Source organism: Esox lucius, chromosome 24 (genome assembly GCF_011004845.1).
Source record: "Esox lucius isolate fEsoLuc1 chromosome 24, fEsoLuc1.pri, whole genome shotgun sequence".
NCBI lineage: Eukaryota > Metazoa > Chordata > Actinopteri > Esociformes > Esocidae > Esox > Esox lucius.
In genome coordinates, this window is record NC_047592.1 from 11452686 (window position 1) to 11465541 (window position 12856).

At 43.3% G+C, this 12856-nt stretch overlaps 1 protein-coding gene across 3 annotated transcripts in view; it reads left to right on the plus strand.

The window, feature by feature from the left end:
* Positions 1–12309, plus strand: part of LOC105022106 (synaptopodin-2) — a 30696-nt gene extending 18387 nt beyond the window's left edge. The window contains exons 4-5 of one of the 3 annotated variants that reach the window (XM_010890255.4): positions 318–3319; positions 8730–12309. In XM_010890255.4, coding sequence (XP_010888557.2) covers positions 318–3319; positions 8730–9356 — 3629 coding nt within the window. In that variant the 3' untranslated portion in view covers positions 9357–12309. Of the gene's footprint in view, positions 1–317; positions 5522–8729 lie in introns of those variants that run through there. The other 2 variants (XM_010890254.4, XM_010890253.5) reach the window with 2 other exon arrangements.
* Positions 12310–12856: the final 547 nt, after the last annotated feature.

The following is a 12856-nucleotide window of genomic DNA, read 5'->3' on the forward strand; positions in this document are numbered from 1 at the left end:
ATTGTAACTTGATGTGGTGAATAAATCAATAGAAAAATAATGAATCAAAGTAATTTAAACTGCAGATGAAATATGTAGGAATAGAGATACATTCATCATATCTGAGGTGTTTTAGCAATGCATGTTATTTTTCAGATTACCGTTAATACAAATGGAATGATTTGGTGTGGTTTCACTTCTACCCAAGTTATTAATATCCATAATATTGATTCAAATGAACTAGGCCACAAGAAGCAACCATTGAAATACCACTTTTCTCTCTCACTCCCCCTCTATCCCTTAACATACCCCTCTCCGTCTCTATCTCCCTCTCTTAGGGCTCAGGCGCAGTGAGAGCCTGTCAGACAAGCAGGTGAAGGAGGCCAAGTCTAAATGTAAGCGGATTGCCATTCTTCTGAACACTGACGCTCCCAACCCCCATAACAAGGGGTTGTTGATGTTCAAGAAGCGTCGACAAAGGGCTAACAAGTACACACTCATCAGTTACGGCACCGGTGAGAGTGACCCGGAACACGAGGACGACGACAGCCAAGAGGAAGAAGAGTACACAGAAGAAGACGCCAGAGCAATTGAATTCAAACTTGCAGCCACCACCAACGAGTCAGAGCTTGACAAGGACCTCATCCCTAATGTCCTGGGCCGTAGCAGAGTTCTAACCTTTGACTGGGACACAGGACTTCTTGAGATCGAACGCAAGCTCAACTCCGGAGACAAGATGGAACAACTGCCCAACACAACCGGCAAGGGGGCTACGATGTTTGCCCAGCGCCGCCAGCGCATGGACGAGATTGCCGCCGAACACGAGGAGATGAGGCGCCAGGGGATCCCCGTGGAGGGGGTGGAGGCGGTGGAGAAGAATGCCGCCCACCAGCAAATGGAAGAGCGCTCATACATGCAGGCCAACGCGGAGAGCCAGGTTTACATGGATGTGAACGTGCACCTGAAACAGCGGCAACAGCAACAGTATCAGCAGTACCAAGAGCAGCAGTACTATGAGCAGCAGCAGCAATATCAGCAACAACAACAACAGTATGAGCAGCAGCAGTACCAGCAGCAACAGCAGTACCAGCAGCAATACCACCAGCAGCAACATCAACAACCACAGCAGCAGTTCCATCAACATCAAGAGTACCAGCAGCATCAAACTCGTCAGTACTTGTCCAACATGAACGGTACGGTCAACCACCAAACTGCTGAAATGCATAGTTCCGTGAGCAATCAAACCGCCCAACCCTTCTCGGTTGAAAACCAGGTGTCTGGCACATTTTCTTCTCTGGTGACTGGGAGCAACCAGGAGACAATGGGTCAAGGGGAGCAGATTGCCTCGCGCGATGAACGCATTTCAACTCCGGCAATCAAGTCTGGGATCTTGCAAGACACAAGGACCAGGTTCAAGGGCAAGCCAATGTTCAATTTCAAACAGGCTCCCAAAGTGTCCCCCAACCCTGAGCTTTTGAATCTCCTCAACAGGAGTGACAAGAAGTTAGATGTTGAGTCAGGCACGGAAGAGGACTACCTGAGCTTGGGAGCGGAGGCTTGTAACTTCCTCCAGTCTTCAAAAGTCAAACAGAAAACTCCTCCCCCAGTCGCCCCCAAGCCTGTTATTAACCCCAACTCACCGCCTTGGTCCCCCCAGCCTGAGCTGTCTAACCAGGAGTTGCCACAGCAAGCTGAAAATAGAGTCCCCGCACCTGCTGCAGCCCCCGAGCCGGAGTCTGCTCCTGCTCCAGATTTGGCCCCAGAACCCTCCCCCCCACTTGCACCAGAGGAAACTCCTGTTCCTGCCAATCCCCCCTCATCAGACAAAAACACATGGAGTTCCTTAGGGTCCCAGGCACAACAGCAGCCTCAACAAGAGACACCCTGGGGAGGAAATGGTCCTCCACCTGAGCCTGATTTGCAACCTGAGCCTCAAGTGAGTTCCTGGGGTCCGCCCCAAACACAAGCCCCACAGCAGCCACCACAGCAGCCAACGGTGAGTACTTGGGCACCTGCGGAAATGAAGCCCCAGGCTCCAGCTCCAAGTCAATCCCCACAACAGCTCCCTTGGGTGACCCTCCAACCCCCTCATCAGCCTCAAGCTCAGTCTCAGCCACTGACAAATGCTTGGGCTCCAGCGCCTGCCCAGTCACAATCTCAGTGGGCTCAGCCTCAAGAACGAGCTCAGCAACAGACTCAACAACACTGGGCTCAGCCTCAAGAAGAAGTACATCAGGCTCAGCCACCATGGGCTCAGCCTCAAGAACGAGGGCAGCAACAGACTCAACAACACTGGGCTCAGCCTCAAGAAGAAGTACATCAGGCTCAGCCACCATGGGCTCAGCCTCAAGAACAAGCACATCACCAGCCCCAACCACCATGGGTTCAGCCTCAAGAACAAGCACAGCACCAGCCCCAGCCACCATGGGCTCAGCCTCAAGAACAAGCACAGCACCAGCCCCAGCCACCATGGGCTCAGCCACAAGAACGAGCACAGCGTCAGCCCCAGCCACCATGGGCTCAACAAACGAATTCTCCACAACAGGCTTGGCCCCTGGATCAGACCCAGGCCCAACATCCGCCACCTTGGATGTCATCAACCCAGCCTCAGCCCCCAATGAATGCTTGGACACCACCACAGAGCCAGGCCCAGCCAGCGCAACCAATGCAATCGCAACCTCCAGCTCACCCGCAACCCCCTATGAATGCGTGGGCTACAGCGCCTGTTCAGGCTCAGGTCCAGCCTCCCTGGGCTCAGAAGCATCAAGAGCAAACACAGCCATCCACGAATGCCTGGGCCTCAGATCAAAATCAGCCCCGGCCACAGCCGCCTTGGTCCCAACCCCCTCCGACACAATCCCCAACCCAGCAAAACTGGCAACATCCACTTCCACAGCAAGCACCCCTGCAGTCACCGATGAACGCGTGGCCCACAGCTCACGCACAGCCTCAGACACACACAAGTACCTGGGCCCAACCACCACCACAAGCCCCAGCGAATACCCAGACCCCGATGAGCAGAGTGCCTCAACCATCTCCGCAGCCTTGGAATGCACCACAAAGTGCTCCCCATTCTACTCCACCGCCCCCCCCACAGCGAATGAACTCCTACACGTTCGGGGAAAGGTCATCGTCACCCCTCGTCAATCCAATGGCCAGTGTCTTGGCGCCGGCGGGGGGCATAGGATCGGCCTTGTCGATGCCAGCTGTCAGGGGGAAAGGAGCAGATTTGTTTGCCAAGAGGCAGTCCCGTATGGAGAAGTATGTGGTTGATTCCGACACAGTGCAGGCGGCCACTGCAGCCCAACAAGCCCAGGCAGCCATGGCCCAGGCAAACAAGGCAAGGCCCACATCGCCCTCACCATCCATACCCAACTCATGGAAATATTCGCCCAACTGCAGAGCTCCCCCTACATCGAATTACAACCCCATACAGTCCCCTTCGTATCCGCCAGGGGCCATTAAGCAACCCCCTCCATCTAGCCCGATGGTGAAAGCCAAGAAAGGGAAAGCCAAGCCCGCCCCCAAACCTCTTGCCGTAATAGATGTGATGAAACATCAGCCTTATCAGCTGAACTCCTCCCTCTTTACTTATGGCCCAGCGGTGGAGGCTGCAGAGGCTGCCAAGGCCAACGCGCCGAAGCCTGAAGCAGCCCCAGCCCCTCCCATACAAAACCAACCAATCGGATATGAGCAAGCTATCCAGCCGGCTGGATCTATGAATGCTCCCTATCCAAATAATCCCCAGCAGCTCTACGGGATGCCCCCTCAACCACCCATGCATGGGAGTGCCTACCACCATGCTATACCCAATGCTTACCAGCCACCTCTTAACAATCCCTATCAGCAGGTTCCTGCTGGCCCTTACCAACATCCATATAATCCCCCTTACCAACAAGCCCCACCAGGCTCTTATCAACCCCAGGCCCAGCACCAGCCCCTTGCTTCAAACCCTGCTTACTCACAAAACCCCCATGGTCCTTATCAGCCAGCCCATAGTCCCCCTTACCAAGCAGCCCCCCAAGCCCCCTACCAGCCACTACCTCCCAGTACCTACGTGGTGCCGAGCTTTCCAATAGCCGGAAAGCCAGAGTCCATCTCTGGGGGTAGCACTGCTCCAAAGCCCAGGTTCATGGCTAAAAAGAGTTCAGCCCAGGTCTGGAAGCCAACAGTTGCAGAGAAAGAGTGATTCTGATAACATGCATACATTCACACATAAATGCAGTATATAAAAAGGTTATAAGCATCCTTTTCAAAATATTGAATAGACAACTTTTTAAACAAACACGGTGGCACAAAGTGAAAACACAATTTTAGATATAAAGTTTGGATTCAGTTTTCCTACATTCACTCTTAAACCATATACAACTATAGCATCTTTGGTTTTTAAAGCAAAGCTTTTCAGTGTAATGTTATTTGCAATATTGCACAAAACATTGAAAATTGAATTTACTATACTGGTATACCTTATAAGTAAACCAAGGCAACGTTTTATAGTAAAACCACAAAGTGCATAAAATGTACTTATGATGTTAGTCAGTATTGATGTATTGGACCTTGTAAGCAGCGATTGACAGAATATGAATGAGAATTCAGAGGAACAGGTAAATGAGAAGCTTGGAAGGAATTTAAGAAAATGTTGTCTTTTCTAAGTACTAAGGTAAGTGAGTGGCAAGTTTGAAAAGATCAAGAGTGTATGGACAAACTCAATATTGACTTTGATGACAAAAGGGAAGAAAGACCTAAGAATAATGTATTAATAAGGGGTTTAATACATGGTAAGGGAGTATGGGTGTGGTCAGATACTAAGTATAATAAGGGTCAGGTTTGACAGCTGTCTGGCTTCATACATATGTATGTGTTTGGTGTATTGGGAAATAATTTAGATTTGGTGGATGTAATATTAATATTCAATAATGGATAGGAATGGGCTTTATTGTGTCAAACAGACGTTTTGTATTTTATAAATGAATGTATACGTAAAGAAAACCTTTTTGCTGGGGCTTGTCTTTGGAGGTGGACTGGACTTGGATGAAAGGAGGAAATAGATCTTGTACATTATCAATCAGTGGATTTTCCAAAGACCCGTTTTGAATGGTTTGGGTTTCATTTCAAAGATTTTACCAGCTATTTAGTTCCCTAAATTTAAATATGTCAAAGATTATGTACCTGTGAGCGAGTCGACATATTTCACCTTCCCAAATGGCAGTCACTAGCTTTTTAGCTTCAACCTACAATGGATGTCTTCTTACTCTTCAGATTTCAGCTTTGTCTATGTTTTTCTATGTTTCAGTCAACGTACTTTGTTTTAAAATGATGGCAAAGAACAATCAAAGATTATTAAAGAGATTTTTAATGAAGCACAATTACAGAAATGTGCATTATGATGAACCACCCTGTAATGTTAGGGTATACATTTGTATAGGGTTGCTTTCTTTCATTCTGTATGTTGTTTTGCTTTTTCATTTTCCTTTGTGTGTTCTCCTTCACAGTGCACTTTCTGGAAGTCACTTCGGTGCAATTAAAATGTATTTCATCCTTCTGTTTGCATTTTCTTGGTTGGTCACCTATGCATGCATTTTCAGATCACATTCTTCCTTTTTTTCTTTTCTTACACCTTAGTGACGCTTGGCAACTATCTTACTGTACCACTGCATCACATTTTATAAAGAAAAAAATAGCTTTTTGCTACATTTTAACCCAAATATGAACACCTATGGATATTAAGTTCTAGATTTTATTGGTGTATCTTATAACTCGGCCAAAACGTGTCAACTAGAGTAGGGGAGACCGAAGTATCCTTAAAACACCCAACATGTTTTTTGTGACCCATGAGTATACTTTGTGCTGTCAGTGGAGTTATCAGCTCCTGGCAGCATTGTTACAACAATCGGTTTCAGATACATCCAATAGTGGTGAGCCAAAACATTTTCAGTTACAACTAAATGCTCACCATCTATAACAAATCGGTCCTGCTTCAAAATCTGATATTCCTCATCGGAAACACTGGCATGTCTACTCCCATAACCTTTCTGTGTTAAAAGGACATGTCAAGGGGATGTAATCTGTTGGGTTTTAATGTCCATCGTTGCCCACTGAAGGCTGTATGTGCAGGCTATTTCAGGAGGGAATTTGATCCCCGTTTGAATGACGCAACTCTAAGAGTCTTGTTCTGGCTTGTTGCCTACACCTGCTTCTCAACATCATGTAGTTTTACTTATTTCTACCCATGCAAATGAATAGTTATTTAGGTTTATTTTTTGGTTGTACGCATTAATGTTAATACCTCTGTGGGTGTGTTGTGGTAGAAGCTCAGAAATGTATTCATTGACTGAAGGACAACGTAAACACATTCACACAATCTGCAAACAAATCTGTCAATATTTTCCGTCTGAAACAGTCAAAAGATAGATTATGCTTGTTCAACCAATGGGTGACGAAGGAGCCATGTGGAGAGAAAAGAAGTCTTTCTGTCATGACATCATGAAAAACCTAACAGTGATACACAATCCTAGCTGGACTCCCCAATGCCATGGCGGAGCCAGACTCAATGGAGCTCATCTAAGTTTGACCTTCCACCTTCCCGGGCTGGGAATTAGTGTTGGGTCCATGGCCCCTCTTCTTCTCTCCCAGCTGGAGGCTATATTAAGCAGACGTAGGGGATTGAAATATATAAATCTCAATAATCTTACCCGTAACACTGATGCACCATATGCAGAGAGAGTCAAACATCTGTCTGAAAACACAAAAACCTCAGAGAAATATGCCATCTGGGACGCCCACTTTAACAACCTACATGGCCAGTCCTGTTCAGGGACATCATAATGTGCTGTGTTAAGGCTGTTCCATTGGATTTCTATACCCCATCCTTATCTTTATAAGCTTGTTCACAATGCAGGTTTGGTCACTTGATGCTTGTTAATTGGGACAAACAGTTGGGTTAACATTAGGTAACAATTATTCACAGCTCATACACATTTAACAACTATCTCTGGAATATTTATTTGAATTATACATTTTTTAAAGGTAGTTATCTTGAGCTACGCAGAAAAGTAAAATAAACAAGGCCAATAGAGATCTACTGTATCCTGATGAATAAATTAGCTAAATGCAATATCCATTTGTGTATAAATCTTCTTTTACATTCTTATATAAAATATCGTCATACATTCTCTACTAATCCACTGAAGCCCGTTCATATGCATCCCAGTTGAAACAAGCACAGCTAAATCATAATGACTATTCCTGGTCTACACTTACAGCTTACCTGAATATCTTGACTCACTAGACAAGTTATGTTCCATATCCCTTCGTAAATGACATAGAATGTCAGTTTCCTGACAATGACTTACCTCTTGCATGCTGTGCCTCACCTTTTTACATGAGCTGGTTGGCTGTTGTTACACATATTCACCAGGTGGCAGCACACTCTCTTAATTCATAGGAATACTCTGGTGAACATCCTGCAAAAGAGGCTTTTGGCATTGATCCCTCAACTCGCATTAACCGTGAAGGCTTAATCGGGACTTGAAATTGCCTTAGTCTTTGACACAATGATAGGGATAACATAATAGTCCTTTGGGAGATTTGCAGACTCATTGGGGTACCGCGAAGTCAGTCAGATCTAACTTAAATAAGATAAATGTAGCTTATGTTGGAAAAACCTTAATGAGCCAACTGTTCTAAGAAAATCAAAAGACAGACTATGTTTTGGAATTGTGACAGTTTAAATTGTTTTAGTGGGCGTCCTATATCAGGTTTTATGTCATGATTGTGGTTGGGTTTCTATTATAGAGTGTTAATCAAACTTTTCTGTGCCATGGACAGACAAAGTATGGCCTTATTCCTCTGGGGACCAATTGCTTAAGAAATTGGGTTTTTTTTATTAATGAAAACGCTTTTTCTTTTACAATCGCTGATATCCTAACACAAGGAACTATTTTAACAATATCATAACATGGTCCTTGAAGCAAATGCATTTTATAGTTATTGTATGCATTTAAATAAAAGAGTATATTTGGCCTTTAGGCTACTCACATATGAATTAATCAATCAAATCACATGTATTTAATAATGTCCTTTCTATATTAGCAGTTTTCAGTGCTTATACATGTACCAAGCCTAAAACCTAAGAGCAAATAACAATAAGATATTAATGCACAGTGGCAGAGGGTCACTTGGGTCAGAATTTAGGATTCATAATAATCAGACCTAAATTACATACACATTTCCTTGTTTAAAGGTAGGTAAATCAGTTTGAGTCAATTGCTTGTACCTACTGAAATGCATCCAAATGATACGGGAAATTCATGAACACCTTAAGGAAGATCAAGTAATACTGAGTGTATGCATTGTTTTCAATTGTGGGTTTGATGTAGCCTACTTCTGAGTGTCAAGAAAACAGATTTCCACAATTGCTAAATAATGGATATCGTGTTAACTACTACCATAACTCTGATTCAGTGAAGGAAGTGACCAGGGTTTGAGAAATGCTGCATTTGGAATATCAAGGGTTGTTTGAGAATAGAGGATGGAAATGAAAACATTGAAACATGAAACATGACCTAACGTCAAATTTACTGTTACATATAACAGTTAATGCGAGAGACAGAAGAGAGTACTATTTTATTTTAGGGCCATTTAAAGTTACGCACACGTTGTCATTTGTTTTGGCTGGAAGGACAGTCAGACAAATGTTTACAAATCTGCCCTCGTCTGAAGTAAACATCCCTAAACCTCTCTTTTCCCAGGCTTTTGGCAGGAACTACTCTCTGTCCCCGCCCACTGCCAGAGCTCCACCGCTGAGCCTCCGGTCATCGTCTGGGTCCCCCTTCCCCTCGTACAAACCCCAGGCCCGTGCCTCGTCTGCTCCGGCGCCCCCAGGGAGGCAAACATCCTGGCTGGACGGGAGTCACAAGCCTCCTTCCCCCTGGGAGGCCGCAGCCCGTCACCCCATGGGCCTTGTGGACGAAGCCTTCGCCATCCATGACGTTCAGCAGGCCATCGTCTCCAACGTGTGCCTGGCTGCCCAGCGCAAGCTGCTGCCAGAGCCCCCTGCCGACTGGAAGGCCAGGGTGTCCTATGATGCTCCCGGCAAGACGGAAGGATGGAACCCGAGCGAGAGACAGAAACAGGGTGAACCCCACAACCGGAGTCGGAGTTACAGCAGAGTTATCCCTCATTTCCTGTCCCCCACCAAGAGCACAGCCTCGGCCCCCGCAGGTCCAGCCGGCTACAGGTACCTGCCCAGAGAGTGGCGGCCCCAGAGGTCGCTAACGGAGACCAACATCCAGCCCTCAGGAGCCAGTTATGGAAGGCCTCTGTGGGAACAGCAAGAGAAGAGCTACAGATCTGTGTCTCACACCAACTGGAAATAGTGGTGCTAAAGGCAGTTGAATAAAAGTTCCGCTTTGCTTTATAAGAACAAGTAAATCTTAAATATTCCAAAAGTTAATAATAGACAACACACAGTACTGCAGCATGTGAACTTACCAACATATTTTTAACTGAGATTAACTGAGAGAAATTAGTTTGTGATGTATACAGGACAGAGATTTCAAGAGGAAGGTTTGTTTTCAATGTGTTTATGCGGTTTCACTGAACGTTTGAAATCTATAGCCATGTTTGGTGTGAGACACTGTCAGTCATGGTTTCTATTCTAGTAAATATTAGCTTTCATTAGTTTTAAATCGATTGACAGTGCTGTTCCAGTCTTATGATTGCTTCACAGTCTGAAATTATATCCAAGTATGTGATGTTATGGTAGAAGAAAAAGGAAATTAGTAAACCGAGCCATCCCTGGCTCATGGCATCCACAAACTTTTATCTAAGGGGATCAAAGAGCTCCTCTGATACTGGCATGAATTATTGACATTACCATTTATCAGTGTGTGAAGACCGAACCAGACCACACTTGAATTCTTTAAGTAACGCAGGACCCTTTGGGTAATTAAACAACCATTTGCTAATAATTTACCCTTATGTGCCAAATTATATTATTTTGCCATTTAATGGGATGATAAATGTAGGGGTGTACTAACTTCAAATGTAAATTGCATTTGTTTAAAAGTGTTATTCCTCAGTGTTATTTGTTACATACCCTACAGTGGGTGTAATGTTTTAGTGGGCATACTTTCTCACAGTACTATAAGTGTGAACAATAGCATTTCTTAAGTAAAAGCAGACATGATGGACATAAAGTATGTTGGAAGAAAGAATGTGTGATTGTCAAGTGAGGGGATTTTAAATGAAATGATTGCAATGATTGGACATTTGTACAGTATGGAATTTAGTGGTAAGGACAATTGCTGTTTACTATGAATCTCATATTTCATTTAATACTAAGCCTGAATGCTGCCTATTTGATGATATTGTGAATTATATTCAAACTATCTGAAAGGCATGGTGGCATCTAAGCAGATATTTGTTTTCAGAAACAGACTGGCACTAGCTTAATGTAAATGGAGCCATAATACAGCTGAGCCTTACAGGTCCTGGCACAGCTCATTTCGTGAACCATCCACAAAGTAATCCAGAGATTATGAAAATCTGGTGAAGTTGGTGTAGTAGTTTGCATTCCTGGATAAGAAAACTCAACAACCGACTGTAACCCTAAACCCTTAATCATTATATAGCTATTAGCGAGACAAATTACTTGTGTGCCAACCTACAGTAGAAGAAGTTGAGGCTTCAAAAAGTTGAATCAAGGTTTTTACTTTCAAAAAGAATTGCCAACTCAAGTCAAAACTATACGTTTGGAACATTGCTCATGTATAATACATGCATGAATGGGCAATGCAGTCAAGCTGGTTTATTACATTAGCCGTAATTATTCATCTACACTAGCTATCTAACATTGCTTAGCATCAAGCTTAAAGTTGTATTTGTCAGGAGTAGATCAAAATGTTTTTCTGCAGTCCTTCTTTTGGGCTGCTTAGTAGCGGACACAGGAGTCTTCAGCCATCTTGGCAACAAGTATGCAGGCAGCTGGCTATGTGAAACCTAATAACAATGTTAGCTAGCAGTTTGTGCCTAACGATAGCCAGCTAGCTTCGGTGGAAGATATGTAGTTATTTAGCAGCATCCCATTTGTTATACTTCGACAATATTACGAAATTACTTTACTTTCAAATAAAGACCATTGGAACACAAAACACATTAGCAAGATGTGGATTTTCTAAATGAATTGCATAACAAAGAATGTAAACCTTCACAGACTAATCATTTTAGATTTGGGATATTTTTGTCTGCTGACGGTTTGAAAGATAGCACCACAATTCTGTGTAATGTCAACGAATTGAGCACAGTGAACCCCTCCAACCTCTCAGAATTCCTGTCTACTGCAATGTCTGCATTCTGTACAATGAGCATGTTACCAACGTTAGCGTAAACATTTGTATGCATAAAAGGGGACAATATAAACATCAACAGATTATTTATTTTATAGCAACATTTTGAAAATCTTTTCTCTAATCTCCTTGCATATTATAATATTGTTTTAATAAAACGATAGGAACAGAAGCAGCACTCCTTGTCTCCTACAAGCCGAAGCTTGGGTTTACTGGGTCATAGCTAGGTCAATCAAAGATTTGCTTGAATTGCTACTAAAGTCCAAATACTACTACAGACTAACTATTTATGAGTCTGCACCAGGCTTAAAACTTGGATAATTGTTGAATCAAACTCAACACACTGGGTACATTGCTTACAGAGATTGAATCATTATTTTCGCTGGCTGCCATTTATTTACTACATTATCACATGCCTATCAAACAGCGCCCTATTCCTTACATAGTGCACCGCATATCACAGCCCTCTGGTCTAAAGTGGCGTACTATGTAGGGAATAAAAGTTCTAATTAATCTAACAGGATGTTCTTTTCTCTGCAAGCTATTTTTCACAGTGATTACATTGTGGGCACCTAGAAAAATGATCTCCAGTTATGTAACCTATACACCGGTATATTAGTAGAAAAGAGAGCTAGGAACAGAGGTTCTGTTCTTGGAGTAAATAACTTGTGTTATCTGCCAATGTCCATTGCTGGAGAGAAGCAGACGCCAAGCAAATGGATGATGTTGAATAGAGTAGAAATGCGATGATTGCTTTTGTTATTGTGTGGTAATGGACATGTGTGGATCAAGTTGACATGAGATTCAACATCACATGTGTTTGTCGGTGTTGCTTTCTGATTAATGGATTTCAATGGGATTTCAATGGTTGAAATTCAGTATGTTCCTGCTTTATCCTTGTTTTATTGCAAAATGTAGAATGATTAAAATAAACACTATTTGTCATGTATTGGTACACAGATTCACCTGGCCTGTTGAAAAGGAATAACTGATGTATAGCTATATACATTCATGTTCACACATTAAAGGGCAAAACTACATGTTGAACCAATGTTTTAGACAACTGCAAAGAGGTGCAAACAAAAGTCAACCAGTCACACCTGGACCACCTATTGAGATTTGCCTTTTGTATAGTAAAACGTGTTTTTGAGGAAAAGGAGACTGAAGAAAGACAGTAAGATCAGCGACAGTATATAGGAGTGACAATTTTTTTTTTGTTTTTTTTGTTTTTTGTATTCTCTTTTGTGGTCATTCCACACAGAAAACTTTCAGTGCAAAAAAGAAGCCAATGTCGGTTTGACCTTAGTATGAATCTGAAGTTCTTATCTGAAGTGTACCTTGTCAATTTTAATTTCATCATTTAATTTCTTTATTTTGTTATTTTGGAAAATAAAACCGCATTCAAGTACTTCTCTTGGTGTTATTGTGAAAATGACTAGTTGCTACCCTACATATTTAACGTAATACATCCCATTTGTAATCTAGGTATAATCAAACATCTGAAATGTACTCACTAAATAATTCTCTCT